The sequence below is a fragment of the Syngnathus acus genome, chromosome 24 (assembly GCF_901709675.1).
Source record: "Syngnathus acus chromosome 24, fSynAcu1.2, whole genome shotgun sequence".
Lineage (NCBI taxonomy): Eukaryota > Metazoa > Chordata > Actinopteri > Syngnathiformes > Syngnathidae > Syngnathus > Syngnathus acus.
The window spans coordinates 5894305-5913731 of NC_051108.1; the positions used below are offsets into that span (position 1 = coordinate 5894305).

At 44.6% G+C, this 19427-nt stretch overlaps 1 protein-coding gene across 3 annotated transcripts; it reads right to left on the bottom strand.

The window, feature by feature from the left end:
- Positions 1-686: 686 nt before the first annotated feature.
- On the bottom strand, positions 687-15567 carry slc24a4b (solute carrier family 24 member 4b). Of its 3 annotated transcripts, none has more exons than XM_037244560.1 (17): positions 14868-15567; positions 12090-12197; positions 8590-8666; positions 6999-7073; positions 6825-6909; positions 6643-6746; positions 6476-6550; positions 6359-6384; positions 6019-6072; positions 4845-4990; positions 3824-3993; positions 3621-3756; positions 3381-3547; positions 3182-3296; positions 2984-3096; positions 2810-2875; positions 687-2424 (listed from the first exon to the last, which is right to left on the bottom strand). In XM_037244560.1, the coding sequence occupies exons 1-17, from the start codon at positions 15028-15030 to the stop codon at positions 2275-2277; spliced, it is 1830 nt and encodes a 609-aa protein (XP_037100455.1). In that variant the 5' UTR covers positions 15031-15567; the 3' UTR covers positions 687-2274. The 3 variants fall into 3 exon arrangements, with proteins under 3 accessions (XP_037100455.1, XP_037100454.1, XP_037100456.1); XM_037244559.1 differs by having other exon boundaries at positions 3621-3762; positions 14868-15566; XM_037244561.1 differs by having other exon boundaries at positions 3621-3762; positions 4899-4990; positions 14868-15565.
- Positions 15568-19427: the final 3860 nt, after the last annotated feature.

Below are 19427 nucleotides of genomic sequence, written 5' to 3' on the forward strand. Positions count from 1 at the left end.
TTTTGTTTTGTATAAATATTTTCTGCATCGACGGCGTTCGACTTGAATTTGTAAAAAGTCAGGAGGCCAAATGTACAGGAACGATTTTGCCATTTTATTTTTTTTTCTTCACATTATTGCTTTACAGTAAAATGCATTGGTTGGATATGTCCAGTATAGCAAGACGATACATTCATATAAGTTATACAGTATTTTTTTTAATAGTACCTAACATTAAATTGACTTTTTTTATTATTGTTGACAACTCCCACATCACATTGAGCTCACAGTGCATCAGGTCGCATTCAATCAAAGAAATACACACGAGACGTTTCGTGTTTTAGTCACCTTTCCGTGTGCGTGATAGTTGAGCACACGCAGACTCCCATCCAGTCTGCATCAAATAATGATTCTTTTCCCTCTTCTTCCTCCAGAAAAAAAGAAAAAGCCTCGCTGACAAAAGCAAGTTAAGGAAAAAAAACTCCAACCTGGCAACCAAGCTTGGACCGCGCAGAGCAGCCTCAAGATGAAAAAGAAAACGACAAAAAAAAAAATGCACATTTTTTGCCGCTTCCAGACAAAGTGTATCTACAGATGGGCCCTGTGTGGTCACCTCCATCCAGCATTGAAACGGATGAGCATTTTTTGGGGGCGGGGTCCAACTTTTCTTCTCCCCTAAGTGCTCTCATCCAGGTCCTCTTAAAGTGACAAAGCCCAAACAAAAAACATCATCGATCCATGTTGCTTCTTTTGGCCCTTTGTAAAAATAAAAAAAAAGGGGGAGCATCGTGTCCATCCTTTGGCTCAGTTCAACAGCAATCACAAAAAAAAACAAAAAAAAAAACACCTGTGAGCTCACACTGAGTACTGGACGGACAACATCATCATGGTGACCTGGCAGGAGCCTGACGTCACACACACGCACACACAAATCATGACATTGAGATTGCATATACAAGTGCCTGCCGCCATGTGTGGCACAGGAATCTCACCCCCCCCCCCTCCAATTATTGTCAGAATTCTCTGTGGCTCGGCTCATTGCTTGCAATTTTGCAACAAATTGCATTGTAGCTGCCGATTTGTATTTTTTCTTTTTTTTTTTTTGTAAAACTGGACCAGGCAGTTGCCATGGAGATGGCTGACAGACACAAGCAGGCCTTTACGCTGTGCTTGAGGGAGAAGGGGAACACTGCATTTAACATCCCAGCATGCACTGCGGACAAGAGGCGGGTGTGCTCATCATATTCGCACACATTCGTATATCACACACGCACACACACACACCAAAGGAAGCACTAGTTGATTCAGAATGAGATGGCTGTTAAAGTGCAGTATCTACATACAACTCATCAATACGGTAGCCCCCCCCCCCACCTACCAAAGAGCTGTCCCTGATCACTGGTGGTTGTGGTTGGCACCGCCCCCCACCCCCTCTTTACTGGTCAGGGGGTGGTCTAGTTCCTTTGTCTCAAAAGTTGAAAATCAAATAAAAATTCATCTTACTGGTCTACAGACGGTTGAGCTGAGTGAGCGTGCTGCCCCGCGGCGGGTGTTCAGATCTCTATTCAGCAAGTCGGCGTACAAAGTTGTTTTGCGTGGCAACATGCTCTCCCTCGGTCTTTTGCAAAAGATGGAAGGATTTTTTGCAACAAAACAATAAATAAATAAATAAATAAATGAATAGAGTTCACTTTTGTTGCAGTGCTGCATAACACCTCAAAAGTTGCTTCCCAAACAATCCTGAAATTGTTTTTTTTTGTTTTTTTCCCATCAGGTTAGGTGAGAAAAGGTTGCAGGGACAAAGTTTGTAGTTCTTGCTGTCAAGTTGGTGTCCATAGGAGGGGAGCTGCCAAGGACAAGACCCTCGTCCAAGGGGGTGCAAAAAAAAAAAAAGTGTGCTTTTCTCTTTGGGTCCTGGAGTTCTCAGTAAACCATTGTGAGGATTCTGTCAACATGGATAGTGACGGCATGGCGAAGATGGGGGGGCGGTATTGGATTCAGGAGTCCCCCACCTGAGACAGCTAAAGGCATGCTAAATGGACGGACACAGTAGACAGGTGGACAGCAGCACAGCACTGCAGTAGCAGGCAAGGCTCCAAATGAGCATCAAGGACTGGGCACTGTGTGAGCGAAGACAAGATGCACAATGACTCAAGTGCGCCACCCCGTGGACACACTTGGGACTAAACAGACTCAAAGTGATAGGTCCAGTATTATTGGAGGGAAGGGTGGGACTTTGAGGGGGCTGTGAGGATTTTTTGGTGTCTGGCTTCTGCTGCTGTTACGTGGCGAATGTCAATCGTCAAAGCACATGGGCACGTTGACAAAAGTGAACACGTTGTATTCGATCATGACCGAGAAGCACAGGAAGACGGCGTACAGGACCAGAACGTACACGCCCAGCTTCAGATCCAGTCGCCACTTGTTCAGGTGAATGCCCAGCACCTGTTTGGGGTGCAAAACAAGTCAGTGACCCCCCCCACCCAACGACAGTTGGCAGCAGCAGATTATTGGACGCCTGAAAAATAATCCCGCATGATTATCCTTTATTGTGTGACGTGCCAATTTTGTCCCAATTACACGACAGTCATCAGTGTAATAAGGGGATTTCCAAATCACTCATTTCGACGGCGCACGGGCTTTTTAACATTGGTTTCTGCCGTCGCCATGGTAACGAGTGCTTCAAGCCGTTGGCGACGTCAACAATACTGTTCAGAGTCGCAAGCAAAGCGTACCGAATGTTACAAAAACAGGTTTGTTGCGTATTGATCGACTCGCCCCTTTTTTTTCAAAATGGCAGCAACATTTCATACTTAAGTCAAGAGCTCACCGTGAGGGCCACCGATCCCAGCAAAAGCACGACGGAATACACAAGTCCTCGACTGTTGATCATCACCTGCCACAGACAGAATCATCGCCTCACTTTAGCGCAATTGTGTTACGAGTCAGCAAGTGGAGTTGAGGGAATACAAAACAGAGGGGGGTGGGGGGGGGCAAGCATCACCTCCGAGCCGTAGTCCACACACATGGTTTGGATTGCCCAAGGGACGCCCAGGCCTACTAGGATGTCAAAAACGTTGCTTCCAATAGTGTTGGACACGGCCATGTCTCCTAAGCCTGAAATACACGACACGCTTTGTCTGGCCAAGTCTCAATACAGATGGAAGGGGACAGCGAGAAGCGAGCAGGAGGACGGGACGACCTTGGCGCGCCACGATGAGACTGGCAATGCAGTCAGGGACGCTGGTACCCGCTGCCAGGAAGGTGATACCCATGATGACGTCAGGGATTCCAAGAGTGTAGCCGATTATCGTCACCTGCAAGACGCCAGCATACAAAATGGATCCCGTGATTTTTTTGTTTTGGTTTGATTTACAAAAGTACAACGCTGCAAAACCTACCATCCAGACCATCATGTAGGAGAAGACTGCGATCCAGACGGTTGAGAGGAGAAAGGAGAGCATGAAGCATCTCTCCCAGCGCGGCTTGCCACAGTTTGGGACGGTGAAGAACAACAACAGGAGCAGCGGCCATGAGATGAGCCACTTGATAATGTTGCCGCATCCCTCTGTACACAACACAAACGTTCATTTCGGTCCTCGTTGCATTCCACTGGAGCGCAATCGTGGCCAGTCGCGTACTGGGAAGATGAAACGGGGAAATGCCGCTCTCCTCATCTTCCTCGGTGGCTTTGTCCTCCGGCACGTTCCCGTTCTCAATCTCCATCTTGCCGTCGATCACTTGCGTCTCCACGCCGTTCGCCGCTTGGACCAACTTCTGGCGCTTTCACAAAAGAAACACTAAATCCCGAGCACACGCCGGTACGGCAATTCCGGAAGCGTACCTCTGTGATGATGAGGCGGCTGGCCATGCGCAGGCGTGTCTTGGGTGCAAAGTGGCTGGTGATCATGATCCGCAGGCCCGCTTCGGGGAAGCTCAACTTGGACGGGCTGGCGTGCATGATCTCGTCCACCATCACCACCGAGCCACGGCTGTAAGCTTTGGTGGGCTTCACTAATAATACGGACAACGTCAATTGAAAGAGCGTCGGACTCCGCACCCCCGCATCAACCAATAGTTTTTCTTTTTAATAACGTTGCCCTTATTAGTCTAATTTAGACTAATACATGCAAGAAGGCGCATATATTAACAAATCATTACCACTTCAGTGGGGAGCAGAAGCAGCAGAAAAAAAGTGTTAAGCGACACAAACACGTTGGCACAACGGCAGCACAACAAGCGAGAGCAAGTTTAGTAAGGCTAAACAGACAGGCGGCGGGTTAGAAAGAACCATCGGTCAGTAACAACACTCAGACTAAGTGGCTCAAAAAAAAAAGAAAATCTGTATTGTGAAAACTTTCAAATGACTTCATGTCTTGCTTTTAAAATACATTTTAAATGTCATGCAAGTGTAAAAAGAAGTTAACCTCCATGTGGCAATTAGCACCCGGCAGGCGATTGGACGTTCCGATCGGTTTGGCAGCCGTGATACAAAAGTTACCTTTGTCTTCCCCACGCTATGACTTCAGGGAGAATTCCCATTTCACGCTTCCATAGTTGCGCTCACGCAAGCCTTAGTCGCATCTAATTGAATAAACGCTTAAACACTGAAAAATAAAATGATACGGGCCATGGGTCATTCAGAGACAGTATATTAGTAATGGTTAATGTCACACGGTTCGTCGAGATCACAGGACTGGAAGTTTGCCAATCATTGGAGAGAATTAAGCACCAGCAGAGAGAATGAATTGGATGAAGCAATTGTCAAGCGGAACAGAAGGGGGGGGGGATTAAAAGCCACACGACCTCCGAGGAGGTTTTCACGGGCCACTTCCTGTTGCCCCAGCCTGTCTGGTTAGCCTTACCTGCTGCCAGTAAGGGCACCATCGGGTCGTCGTCGTAATAATAAGGCGCATTACCGTCCTCCATCTCGCTGCTGGTAGCTGCGTTACCGTTGGCCACGTTTTTCTTGGAGCTGCCCATGAAGAAAGCCTGCATGCTGGAGTTGAATCTAGCGAGGAGATGCACAAGGATAGGTCAGTGGAGAGAACTCGAGAGAGATCAAAGACTTGTTTGAAATATATTCATGAGCTAAAAAGAAAAAAAGAAAAATAATCGACGCTGCTAACATCCATAGCATGAGGCGACCTACTTTCCAGGAAAACATGCATCACAATGCACACAAAGCCTGAAATTGGCTGCACAGCGTTCGGTCAAAAGAATTTTGTGAAGTGTCTAAGAACACGGCAGCACAAAAGCTGCTCTGTTGTTTGGACTCAACAGAACACGCTGTTCTCCAAAAGGTTGATGACGCGATGGGAATCCATTTGGCTTTGGTTTGACAACATCATTTTCTTTCTATGGTCATTCGAACGAAAGGGCTCACTGCGTCGTTGTGTGAAGCTCTTTGAACACAAGGCCCAAGTTTCCCCTTATTATAATATTTAATTATTCATGTGACACCCTAAGCAACATTGCACGTGCCTAGTTTTTTAATTGGTGTGTGTGCGTGCGTGCGTATGTGTCACGCCCGCACCCCCCGAAAAAAAAAAAGAAAAAGTTTGACTTTAGCAGTTTCTTTCTGGTTCGGAGTGAAGAGGAAACACCTCTAAGCAACCTCCATTTTGACAGGAACAACCCAAAATGGCCAGTGGATATTTTGGGAAAGGTGGGGGTAGGGGGTGGGGGGGGGGGGATACCACCATATGACAGCATCAACAGCATCCCCTCACTAAATTGTGTCTTGCCTGCAGAATGAGGAAGGAGAGAGGAGTGATCCGGTTAAGCCGGTGCTCTTTAGGGCTGCGGGGGGTTGGGGGGGCGGATTAAGCCTGTGGTGGGAGCCAGAAAGAGCGAGCCAGCCGCTGCTGAGAGTGCAACGCAGATTACCAGCTGCAGCCAGACATGCAGACGCACACGCCATGACCGTGACATGCTGTCATGTGGTGGGACCACACACGCATTGAATTAGAGGTGGGAAGCAAGAAAAATTTAAAAAAAGGGATGAAATGAAAAGTTGCTATGTAGCAAAGCACTTACTTCATGATCAGAATGTATCCCACATACATGACCACCAGCACTAAACTCTCCCACCTAAAAAAAAAAAGATTTGGCGATAAGATAGGAATAAAACGACAAAGTTCAAGTCATGAATAATAATAAGCTTTGTTGGAAACTGCTGGGGCCGAGTCAGACTGAAATACGCAATTAATAGATAATGAATCGGGGCACAACTGCCCTAACCTTCCACCAATTATTCTTTCTCAAACTATCTTCCACCAAATCAAATAGCAAATATTTGGAGGCATTCATAACACCAATTGGGTTTTTCTCTTGCTATTTGTCAATGAAGAAAAAGTGGATGAAGCATTTGACTCACCACACAATCTTCTCGTCATAGATGAACTAGAATGTGCCAAGAAATTAGAGGGGGGGGGGGGGGGAACAGCACATTAAAAGTTGTCATGTGATCATGATATTGCCGACTCCGACTTACCGCAATAAGAGCGATGACAGCCAGGATGTAATAGAAGGAATCTCGAAATACCGGCCACCAGGTCAGCACCACCACCTGTAAGATACATGCAACACGCAATGTACGTATTTTATTTTATTTTTATTTTTTTTTACACGGCATGTAGGAGCCATTTGTCACGCACGCACCTGCCCGGCAAAAATGCCGCAGACTCCGATGATGCAAAGGATGTTGAAGACGGCCGAGCCCACGATGGTCCCCACCCCCACGTCGCCGTGAGTGATGAAGACACCTGCACACAAGGAGGCGGCAGCCAATCAGAATCGTCCGTGACACTGACCATCTGGGTTAGTCGGCTGCGCGCGGCTACCGATGACGGAGGCAAAAAGCTCAGGCGCAGAGCTGCCAGCTGCCATGAAGGTGGCGCCGGCAACGTCTTCACTCAGATGTAGTTTCTGCACGAATGGAGCACAAAGCGTCACGTGACAAAAAGAAAACAAAATGGCAGCCTTCAACCAAACCCTTTTGAGTCGCCCGAAAGTACCTCGCATATCTTCTCCAGCGACGTCACAAAGTATTCATCGCACGTGATGGCGAGGGCCAGGAACATGTAGATGGCCTGCGTTCATTAAAATGAAGGACATCCACATATCTTACACAAGGCCTTGAGATTAAAAACATGACAGGCGCCACATAAATCAAAGATGGAGGACAACCTTGAATTCATAATTTGCATCCCGTTCAAAATGAGCTCCCCCTTTTTGCAAAGTAAGGGCCCCGAAGGGAATGTTTCGTGCTCGCGCTCCCAGGAGGCTTTGGTAGGGAAGCACGCAAGCGGCCTATTTTAGTAGCCGAAGTCTAATATATAAATTATTGATCAGGTGTGAGAGGAGAGTCCATGCGGTTTGTGCTAGCTGCTATGCTCTATGCTATCCACAGGGGGCAGCGCAGGCACAGCAGAGCTGACAAGGTAAACTCGAGTTATGTCAAAGGAGGTGAGTGGAAGCAAAGTATGGCGCACTGCAGCGCCATCTTGAAAATCATCTTTTAATAATGACCAGTGAAGTCAGACACGTAGTTGAAGAGGATGACACAATGCATATAAATATTGCACCGTTTTCAATGTTCGGGATTTTTCAGACTAACCTGCACAACTGACGCTTATGCTTGCTTTTATTTTGACTTTATCAGAGCCCATCTGTGTTTTCACTGCAGTAACGGGACTTTACGCCTCCGCTTGAGTGGTTAAGTGCCATTAGTGCGAGGTAGCAACATTATATTACTCCTCCGCTGCAGCCGAAAACACGCTTTGATTGTAGTCAAGGCTGAGTGTATAAAAGTTCAAAAGATGGGGCGCCTACACAGTCATGCTATTTCCTAGAAAATCCCAATTACTGTGCACTTACTTGCTCCGAAATGATTTATCTCCAATAAAAGTCATCTATCTATGCCAGCGATTTATAATTTAAAAAAACAGAACATCTCAATCTATCACCGCTAGATGGCGCAAGATACAATTAACCGCTGTATCCACCTGTTACGATGCATACAAATAAATGGGACGAACTCAATTTGTGAGGAAATTGAAATAAGAGGCACATTATTTCCCTATCGACACTATCAGGGAATTTATTTGGTTTTGAGGACTGCTGTGAGACATTCACAATGAAAAAAAAATACACTTTTTATTCATCTATTAAAATAGAAACCGTATTACACTCCAAATATGGTACATGACAGGAGTCATCTTTATATTCATCTCAATGTGATCATCATCATGAGAATTGCTTTAAATACTTCATGAATATTTAGGATGACTTCATTTCCAACACTGCGGAATGTAAAATTAATATTTGATAGCTCTCGCTAGCTCGCACGCTGTACATTAGCGGCGTGTACGATTTATGGCCTGCATCAGTGGCTTGGACTTTACTGCTGCAAGTGCTGGTTTGCCAAAAATGATTCCAACAGACATTTCTCTTGTGGGGAAAAAAAAATAAAAAATCAAGTAAATTATTGGCCTCACCACTTGATAGGAAAACCTCCAACAGTTTCATAATATTTTTCTCATGATAAAGTTTTTGCTGTGCCGGAAGCAGGCGCAAAATGGAAGTTCAAAAGATGGCGTCGCTTACCGCCGTAATGTGCAGAAGGATAGCGCCGCTCTTTCGTTCATTGTTGGTGAAAAGGTCATCGGGGAACTCGCGGATTGCTGGAGAGAGCGAGAGAGAGAGAGGAAATGTCACAGTCAACATGCGGCGTGACAGCGAGGCACAGCGTGGCCGCCTCCGCCGTCATCATCATCACCCTGCTCCTCTTCCTCCCTTTTCCCGCCACTCCCCAAACTAGCTGTATGACCTTGTGAACGGCCTTCATGACCTCACCACCATCTTAGACCACAATGATGAATTTAGCTTTCGGAATTTTACAGCTTTTGCAGGTTCCACCGTGTTTGCAATGATAAAAAAAAAAAAAAAAAAAAGCTCCCAGGGTGAAGCTTCATCCATCATGTGAGCTCAACAGTTGACCTGGTGGCTGACAGAAATGGGCTTGCTCTCTTCTGGGACGCGTGCAGCATCTGTGATGGGGTGCAGGCCCGGCGGTTTGCTCCGTTACGCCCGCTTACACATACATACGTGTATTGCTCACCGCAGCGACTTCACGCCAAGCGTCGATAAGCAAATGCGACGCAAATTGTTTCTGTGTTGTGATTATGAAATAAAGTAAATAAAGGCACGTTTTGGGCTGTGGTCACATATGGACTCATGAAGTGGAACAGGGGCTCACCTGAGACTTGCATCTGTTCTAACCTCACTGTGGATATATATTTTGTATTCTGTGATGTGCGTACACATGACTGAACCAGCCCATGAAATAAAACACATTTTCTCTCCTGTAGAACCAAAACAGCATGTCGATAATTGTGTTTTAAGGTCAGCGGTGGTCACCTCCCGGGTCGCATTGACACCTGACTGGACACCTCTCGCTCGGACACAAACACGTTGCTGTTTTTTTTTTTTTCTCCTCCGCCACCCAAGGACGGACGAGCATGAGAGGACCAGGACAACTTTCATGACGCGTCTCAAATGACGCCTTTAAATAGGTCCACACTGACATTGGACAGCAAAAGTCACTTTGCTGAGGAAAATAACACATTGACAGTTTTAAATTATATGTACTTAGTCCTGCACACAATAATTTAATTTAATTAAATAATTTGGAAGAACTAATAACCTCAATCCTGGTGTTTATGATATTTGAAAACAATGGAGAGGCCAGAAGGACAAAAAAGATCCAAAAGTCACCTTGTGAAGCTACAAATCTAAAAATAAACTCACATTCTCTGTTTGGACATCTTTCTGGGCTGCTTATGCAAGAACATTTTTTTATCAGCTCAGACAACCACACAGTTTGCGGATTTTATGCTAAGGACGACATTGTTCTTCCCTTGTTCCTTAAAATTACTTTTTTCCCCCCTTGAGGCGAGCTTGGACTAATTGTTTTTATTTAGTCTTAAAAAAAAAAAAAGGGGAGACAAGCGGTAAAATGTCACCGGTTTCCACATTCTATCAAAATGTCAAACGTTCATGCTGTCACAATTCCAAACGCCGCTCTCAGTGTGATGATGCGGCGCCAAAGACAAAGCAAAGCAGCCACGGGCACTCATTTGTTCCAAATCTTGTAATATAGCAGACAACGGAGGGCGCGTTACATAATAGAAGCCTCTCGTGATGTCTTTTCTCGCTCAACTCCTTTGTATCCACTACACAAGGCAACTCCGTAAAGCGTGCAATGTTTCTGACACCGCCTCACTGCCGCATCCGGATAAGCGTACCAGAACGCAGCAACACCCGAGAGATTACAAAATGTCGATTCTTCCGCGTCATTAATGTCCAATTAGACAATCAGCTGCTGCTAGCGCGCAACAAAATGCAATCTGCACGGTGGACGATGTAGCATGAACGCATACGCGCTATTGTCCTCTTCTCTCGGTGGGTCATCCACATGCTCATAATCACATGTCGAGCGGTGCTCACATGTTCGTTTAAGCACTAAACTTACACGGCATTCCGCACGAACCCAAACATGTGCACATAGTTAAGGCCTGTTAGGTGGCGTTTGGACCAGAAGGTTCACTGTTGTGAAAGGACATTCAAAAGTGAGAAGAAGGTAGGAGGGGAGGGGGGGGGATTCTCATATGCATGTGATTCTTCATTTTTTGTAGCGCTCCCAAAATAGTTTTGCTTCAGAGCGCTCTTTATTATGCGAGCCACACCGAGTTTCTGCAAGGGATGAATGTTCTGAACTCCTGCTTCTAGGCAAGTGTCGTATTGAGCAGAACAATGCTGATGTTCTTTTGACCCAAAACAGCGCCTCTGCTGGTTGCAACCAAGCATGACACTTGATGGCGTCTCTGTTTCGAAATGTCATCGTTGTTAAACTAACATGATATAGTGCTTTACAACAATCAATCAATAAAGTGATCCTTCACTGTCCATTTCCACCTGCCACCTGGTCCATTGTGGAGTGGACATGTTTTTTTGGATTGTGCAAATCATTTGCGACACCGAGCACAGAAGGAAGATAAAACAAACAAAAATTGTGTTGGAGAAAATGGGCCGCAAGGGATGCCGAGAGATGCGACTTGTTAGAGTGTTGCTCGCAGGAATGATAAATTGCTATCACAATCGGAGTGAATCATGTGCTCCACAAGTGGTCAGAACAAACCAATCGGTTTTGCGACAAAGCGATGCACGATTATTTCTGAAACGATGCGAGTCGTATGACTGACTCACACAAAGCAGAGCGGTGCGACGGATTTGGGAGTCGGGTTTTAAAGTTTTTCAAGTTAATGAGCGGAGCGTAAAGTTCAATCTGGTGCACCAGGGGACTTTTTATAAAAAAGGGAGGGGGGGAGGAGTGGTAATCTTTAAGGATTACGCTTCTTTTGAAGAAATTTTCCAGGATTGTGTTCCAGTCATTAATTCAGCCGGCGCCTACTTTTACGTCGCAACAAAGAACAGTCACATGTTTTATTAGTGTTGTAAAACCGGGTCGGGCTGTGTTTAATAATTGGGTTTCATTTTAATAATTCTAATAATAATAAATAATAATAACTTTCAGGCCCCACTGAGCATCTTGTGGCACTTTAAATTGTCTGCACCATGCTAACCTGCATTCTGTATAAAACGCAAACAAAACAAATTCTGAAAGTGACATGCACCCCATTTGGATAAAGAACGACTTGATGTTGCTCGAAAAGACTCTTTAGACGATTAAGTCTGGAAGAACCGCCGCAGGCCGTAATGAATCATTGTGATGTCTTCCAAAATGGAACATTCACCGCCATACACAAAATTAATGCTACTTTGTGATGGTTTTTTTTTTCTTTTTTCATTCAAGAGCTTGTCTCCATACACGGAAATCCCTCATCACAATTTGCGCGTGATTTATATTTTCGAACAATACAGAGGCAACAAACATTCATTTTTGCTTATTTGGCTCTCAAGGGGTGCTGCTAGTGATCAGGCAGCACCGTTAGTTTTCTTTTGAAGAGTCGTGCGCTTGTTCGGGCTAAAAGCGGCATGACAACAAGACCGGGCCTTTTCAAAACAAAGACAATTGGCCGCTTTACCTGGTGCTGAGCAGTTCTTGGGCTCCGTTTCATTTTGGGATGATGACGCCATTAGCCGCCTCCCCCAGCGCTCTGAGTCTGGACGGTCCTCCATTAGCATCCCGTGTCCTGCAGAGAAGACATCAAAAAATGTTTTTTTTCATCAAACTCTTAAGCCTCTGTAATGAGGCCAAACATATCTTATGTAAAAAAATTATACAAGTCAGCCCAGATGTGTTTGCTTTTTTTTCCCCCAAATTTGTAGCCACGCAAATGACACAAGGCCTCGGGCAAGATGATAAAACCGTTTTTTTTTGTGTGCGAAACGATGAGTCGATCAGGGTGACGCAAGCGTCTAATTACTGCCGCGCAAGAGCGTGCAAATCGGGCCACCGAGCAGTCAGTCAGCCCGACTTCTGCTTGTGAGGTCACGCAGATTGTGGTTGTGAAAGTCCACTCACATGACACACTTATAATCGGTGCTTTTAACCATGTGAAGGACACGCTGATGGCAAAACCGAGTTAAATAAGCAAATATTAGCATGCGTAGCCAAGAAACCGAGCATGCTAGGCTACAGCGGTGTCGTGCCGGTTCGGTCCGTTGCCGAGGACATCCTCCAGCTCTGTTCAATCAACCCAGCAGGGGGAAAGAAGCAAGGACAAACATGCGTCCATCAATCTTGCTGGGCTGTGAACACGTTCGGCTTCAGTAGCCTGACAAAAAAAAAAAAAAAAAAAAAAAAGACAAACACTCAAACTGTGCAAGCCCTGAATTGATTCTTGAAAAGCTTCGTCCATCACATCCACTTTAAGGATCAGCATGCATGATGGCATGTCACATGTCTCTGACCCAGGAGAGGTGCATCAAATCTCATCCATCTGGACTACTTGGAAAATCAACACGCCGCTATGAATCAGACGCAGTCAAACAAGTTTTTCCTGCCACATGACACTTTCTTGTTCGCCATCCGCCTTGACTCCGCCCCTTTGTCTGAAAAATCTATTCAATTAGGCAGGTCTCATGAGTTCAGAGGGGGATTTCTCATGTTCTCAGTTATTATGGAACTACGGACGGATAATTCACGAGACTTCTTTAAAATAGTTCCGGTATGGCTGTGACAGCATAGGTTGGGCACGCTTGATTAAAGCAAGCCATTAGCAACGCGCGTGTATACATATAGGGACAAACTCACTTTAGCTAGCAAAAAAAGAAGAAAAAAAAAAGTCTGCCTTTTGGAGATGAGCGCTTTGCGCTCGCATGTATGATATCATTGCAGAGTAATCATTTAAGCCTCTTGTTTTTTTTTTTTTATGTAATTAATGAAACTCCCGGTGAATCTCGGCGATCTACTGTACAACGAGGCAAATTTGCTGATGCTATCTGCAGCCCTCATTGGAGACTAAGTGGGTGCAGATGGACAGATCCCACGACAGGGTAAAAAAAAAAAAAAAAAAAGAGCTTAATGTGAGAAGCACTCTAAGCATGTGTGTGTGTGGACTACATTAGCGACAGCAGTGACAAAAATTCGATACATTTGTGATGGGGTCGCTGCCAGATGACAGCTGTGGGTCACATTTGAGGGAAGGGAGTTCTTAAGCGATAAAATAATGTCATAGAAATACATTTTATTCAACCAAGTGTTGGATTTAGAAGCGGAAACGTGCTCATTGTTGTATGATGGACAAGTTTGGTGCCATCTGGTAGAATCTTGGTGCTCCAATGAGATGAAGAGCTCCATTTAGACAAAAGTAGTCATTTGGGGCATATATTGTACAGTATGTAATCTGCAGATTTTCACTATTATCTTCTGTCATTGTCTCATGAGCAAAAATGGGCTCTACTATGTTTGCATGATTTAAAAAAAAAAAAATGTGTAGGCAATTTATGGATTACCGGAATAAAAATGGAATAAAATGGTTAACAAAAGTTAGTCCAGCGAGAATGTGTTTTTCACAAAACCGTTTAAATTCACAAAAGAATTGACCTCAAAATTTGCAAGGCTCGATTGTATTCCAAATCTCCAATTATATTTATGTCCATTTTTTCCCCCCTTGCAAAATTCTGGTCACATCTTGCCATGAGAGCATATGACACATTGTCAAATCACAATGTACACCAGTTTACCTCCGATTCCTGTTTTTTTGTGGAATACTCAAACCAAAAAAATCCAAGGTTTGTGGTTGGATTACATAACGGCTGTGATGCTGCGTTTGGGATGCTCTGCATGTCACTGTTTGCGCAAGCCTAAAGGGAAGACTTTTGACATGAGGAGAGGGAGGGGGGGTCATGTTTGGAGAGTGAGGGATGCGTGGGGATATCACACGCAGCACACATGACTGCTCTTCTAAATTACACAGCAAATAAAACGAAATTATTACTCAATCATCATGCATGATGTGTGTGTGTGTGTGTGGGGGGGGGGGGGGGGTGACCATGGTGCACAGCTACAGCGGATCGTGCTGCAAAAAAAAAACGACAAATCAAACACATTCCCGGTGCCGTCGTGTGTGTGTGCATGAGGCGAGCGTGCCTTTCTCTCCCAAGTTAAAAATGTGCAGCTGCCACGGCGCGCACACTGCGGCAATACGAAGCCACATCGTATGAGGCTCTCTCTCGTCGTGGAGTTCAATGATCACGTATAGCCCACGTTCATAGAACAGCAAATATGAGGTGAAATGCACCGACGTTGCATTCACGTGCCCTTGATATCGCCGCTAGATGATCACATTGTTGCAGTGCGTGATTGTAATGCAGATATCGTGTGTTATTTCGTGGGTGAGCGTCATCCACGTACTCACCTGTTTTGGTCAACAGCGCCGACATGGTCCACGCTACTAAGAGAGCACTGCAGATGAAGCACACCTGCACAAACAGCATCTCTCTCCTCTTGCGAACTTTAAACATCTTCGCCATGATGCTCTTCTTCTTCTTAGGCGCCTTCACGGTGTCGTCCCGCTCCATGGTTCCTTCCTTCTCTCCTCGGCCACTTTTATTGCCCTATTTATTTTATTGGTCGCCGTCCTTGAAATTCGCTGCAGAAAAGCGCCGTTATTATTATGATTCTTTTTTTTTTTATTTCACAAGGAACCCAAGCTGAGATGCGGTCTTCATTCCAGTTGCACTACGATTCAATTTGGTGAGAGAATAAGAAAAGCGTGCAGGCTCCCATGCACTCCGGCGTGCATGTTGTCCCGTGGAGAGGAGTGCGTGGAGTGGCGAAGGGGGTAAGGTTAAACCAAAAAAAACATACTAAACAGCAAAAAAAAAAATGTTAAAAAAAACGCTATCCTCTCTTCTCCTCGCGGGAGTTTGACGTTTTTGCCTCCAAATGCATCAACGTCCCGTCATCAACAGAGCGTCGCTCAGCTGCGGGGAGAGCGAGTCGCACCTGCGCCTGATGCTCTGAGCGTGAGCGTGCGTGGCGTGCGTGAGCGTGCGTGCGTGGAGGTTAATTGTCACATTCTGGCAGCGATCGTGGCCGTGCAGCAGAGTAAAACTCCTCCCTCCTCATGGATTCCTCCCCATCGCACTGCCCTCCTCCTCCTACCCGGCCGACCTTCACCCCCACCCAACCAATCTCAATGAGACAGTGCAGCTCCTCCATCGGCCACTATATTGACAACAACTCGTCAATCAGTTGTCACGTTATTTTGCACCCAGTAATCAACGCCCCTGGTACGACGATTCGTGCAAATCATTCAATGCTGTGTCATGAAACCAAATAGTCAATGAGTCTAGCCAACAAATTGTGTCACATATATCTGAGAACAAATATTATGCATAAATTTGCCAATACCAAATTATAGAATTCGAAGTGAACCAATTTATTCCATTTTATTTATTTATTTATTTATTTATTTATTTATGAATATTTATTTATTTATGAAGATTGATTGATTTATTGATTTATTCATGACTGAATCTACTCCCACCTACTTACACAGTCGCCGCTGCATGTGACTAGCAAAATGTTCAATACGGTGTTATGAAACCAAAACCAATAATTCTTAGGTCTTGACTTCATCTATCAATAACTAAATAAATGGCCTTCAAGTCACCTGCTATCCGCATTTTTGATATCAGGTTCAATATGTGCAGGTCAGAGATCCTCAGCCAACCACCAGACGGTAATTTCTTCCTCCAGTGGCATAGTACGAGTTGTCAGTGCCCTGGGGGAAAGAAAGTATTACACCCCCTCCTCAATCTATGGACGAGCGATCCATTAGTGTCTCCCAATCAACACCGAAGGACGCTTTGCAATAACTCAAAAGAAACAGTCAAGAAAATAATAACAAATAAAAATATAAAATAACAAAAAGAAATCTACAACCGGTTTGAGTCACTCGATAATATCAACTCTGCCACTTTCGCTGCTGCTGCCCCCTTAAAAAAAAAAAAAAAACTGCGGCAATAAAGGTAAAAAGTCTGTGCAGTGCAATCTCCTGCAGACGAAAAGATTACATAAGCTCGAGACCGGCCCTGTCAGGATGGTATCAGGCAGACCTCCAAATAGAAAAAAAAAATAGCACAAAGCATCTCCAAGAAGCATACGAGACATTCTGTGACGGCTGCTTTTAAGCACGGCTTAGCATTGGGCCATTTTTTTTTTTTTTATGTCTCAGCAAGTCTTGCCTTTATCCTTCTGCATGCGTGTACTGTATACACACAAATGCCCATCAACATGTGTGACTCCATCCAAGCCATGAGATTAAATCCCTTCCGGGCCCTTGCCCACACAGCAGGCAAGGCAGGCAGGCAATTGGGAGCCAATGCCAGGGCCCGCTTACAGAGATTTAGCCACGACTTTACACTCGCCTCTTTGATCAAACACGAAGCTTCCTTTGCTTTCTTGCACCTTCCGAGTGGACGCTAACTTGCCCTGATTTTAGCGTTTCAACATAGGACGATGTCGAAAAAGGGAGTGGTAAATCGGTGTAAATGTGTTGTTTGGTTTAAATGCCAAGCATGAGTCGTATTTTCACATTGCGTGTCGACTAATAGCGTGATGTCAAGGGTGTGAGTTGTGCGCAACAATTGCCATGAGACCTAGTGCTATTTTCGTATTCCAAATCCATGGCGATGATTCACTTACATTTCATGAAAAGTTCCTATCATTTTTTTTTAACTCATTCACTGCCATTGACGGATATAGACGTCAAAGATTCCATTTAAGTGGGCTTTCTGTACTATTTCTTCATATATTTATATATTGTTAAAAAAAATTAAATCTAATTTAATTGATCCTCTAAAACAGGGGTGTCAAACTCATTTTTTTCCTGGGCCGCATTGGAGTCATAGCTTCTATCGGAGGGCCATTATGACTGTCAACCCAAATAAATGTATGAGCACCTCATATTATATACAGTAAAAGCTACAAAACAAACTGACAAATAACTCGTTTTCAAATCAGACGAGTAAAAACTGGTCAAATGTTAAAAAAAAAAAGATATTATTAAAAGTGAAGACAATTTGCAATTCTAGTAATGACACACGAATTTGATGCACAATTTGTCTTCGCGGGCCACATAAAATGATGTGGCGGGCCGTATCTGGCCCCTGGGCCTTGAGTTTCACACCTGTGCTCTAAAAGCAATAAAAGTAGCCAGTATATACGACACCAATACATGATGGCCTTCAGAGTGTCTTTGCCCAGTGTTTGCATTATGCAAGGGGACAAAAAGGACTGCTGGAATATAGTATGTCCTTTAACTGTGTTGCATGATAGCCATATTATGCTGGGCTATTCCATATCTAAGCTGATTCTGCTCACCCGATATGGATAGCTGACCAAATGACACGTGGTTATTAAAAAAAAAAAAAGCATGTATAACACTTTGTGGTGTTGGCATCACATTCAATGCTTTACTAATGAATCGAGTAGACAGATGGAGGCACGACCATCTTTTTTTTTCTTCCCCCCCTCACACAACCTGTCTACTTTTTCATCATGTACCTCTCTGGCCAACGGTTTGGTGCTAAACGAGCTTGGCATTCTCCGGAAAAGCTGAGAATCTTGCTCCTTGGAAAGAGTTAACGGCAGGAGGAAAAAAAATTAAGAGACTGGCAAATCCTCACAATGAACGCTCACGTGATCAGAATGATGATGAGAGCGGCAGGGACGTATCGTTTCATTAATTCTAGGTAGGTAGCATCAGACGGGAGTATTAACACGTGAAACAAAAGACAAGCTAGGCAAAGTTATTAAAGGGAACACTGTAAAACCAACGAGCCGACAGAATTCCCATTTGAAAGGCTTGTCCATGCATGTTAGTAATGTCATGTTATTACTCATAAGCAGGTCTTGAATGGGCCTTTTTTTTTCTTCTAAAGGGCACGGATGACCTTTTTAAAGAGCTTCATGAATTCTTTCATAGACTCCATGTTTGTTTGTCCTGATTGTGTTGCTCGTGGCAGTCAGGAGTCTCCTACAGTGTACCTAATGATGTGTCCTACAAATGTGATTTAGGTTCTGCAGACTAGCAAGCGCTGACTAGCCGGTATGGATTAAAGCTCTTCTGTTTGGGCTCCTGTCATTCTCACACGGACATCATTCAGCGGCAGTGATTCAGCCCTCCAACACGGCCTTGTGTCATGCAACAGTGGTCTGCGGGCGTAAACACACACACACACAAGCTAATCCTCGTTGTGCTTTCTGGCTTTGAATTAATCATCGGGGTCTACTTGAATCTCTCAAGGTTGCGTCAGCTGTGTCACATCGCATACAATCGGCTCCGTGTGACGAGCCGAGCGCTAAAAGGCGCCGGACGGGTTTTTCTTCTGCTGACCTGAAGCTTAATTCTTGTTTGACCAGCAGTTAGCTTGGTGGATTATTATGTCATGGATGTAGTTAAATGTCAAATAAATCCCAAGACTAAATTGTTTTGATTCGAGTCCCGCATTTCTGACGTCATCCAAAATGCATCGTCATTGCCTCGAGTTGTGGAACAAGGAGCTGCTCAGGTTTTTTTTGGCTCCAAGAGGGAGAAGAATGTGAGTAAAATAGTTTCACATGATCCGGCCCAAAGGGAGGAAAAAAAGTCAGCCACTCACTTGTATAAGAGGATCACCTTCAGTCATGGCTCCAAAAATGCAACCTTCTTCCCGTTTATCTAGTTTAAAGTATGGAAGTGGATCCCCAAGGTGCATTAATGAAGTATTCCGCGTTAGGTTATGCACGGTGAGCTAGTTTCTAAAAACATTTATGATTGGATCTGAAGATTCATAATAGTCTCAAAGTATGAATGGGAACGATGAAATAAATCTTTGCATGTTGATGTTTGAGATCAAAACGATTACTTTGTGCAGCTAAACTGGATAATTTATTTAAATTGGGGGGATTAAGGTGCTGAAGCATAAAA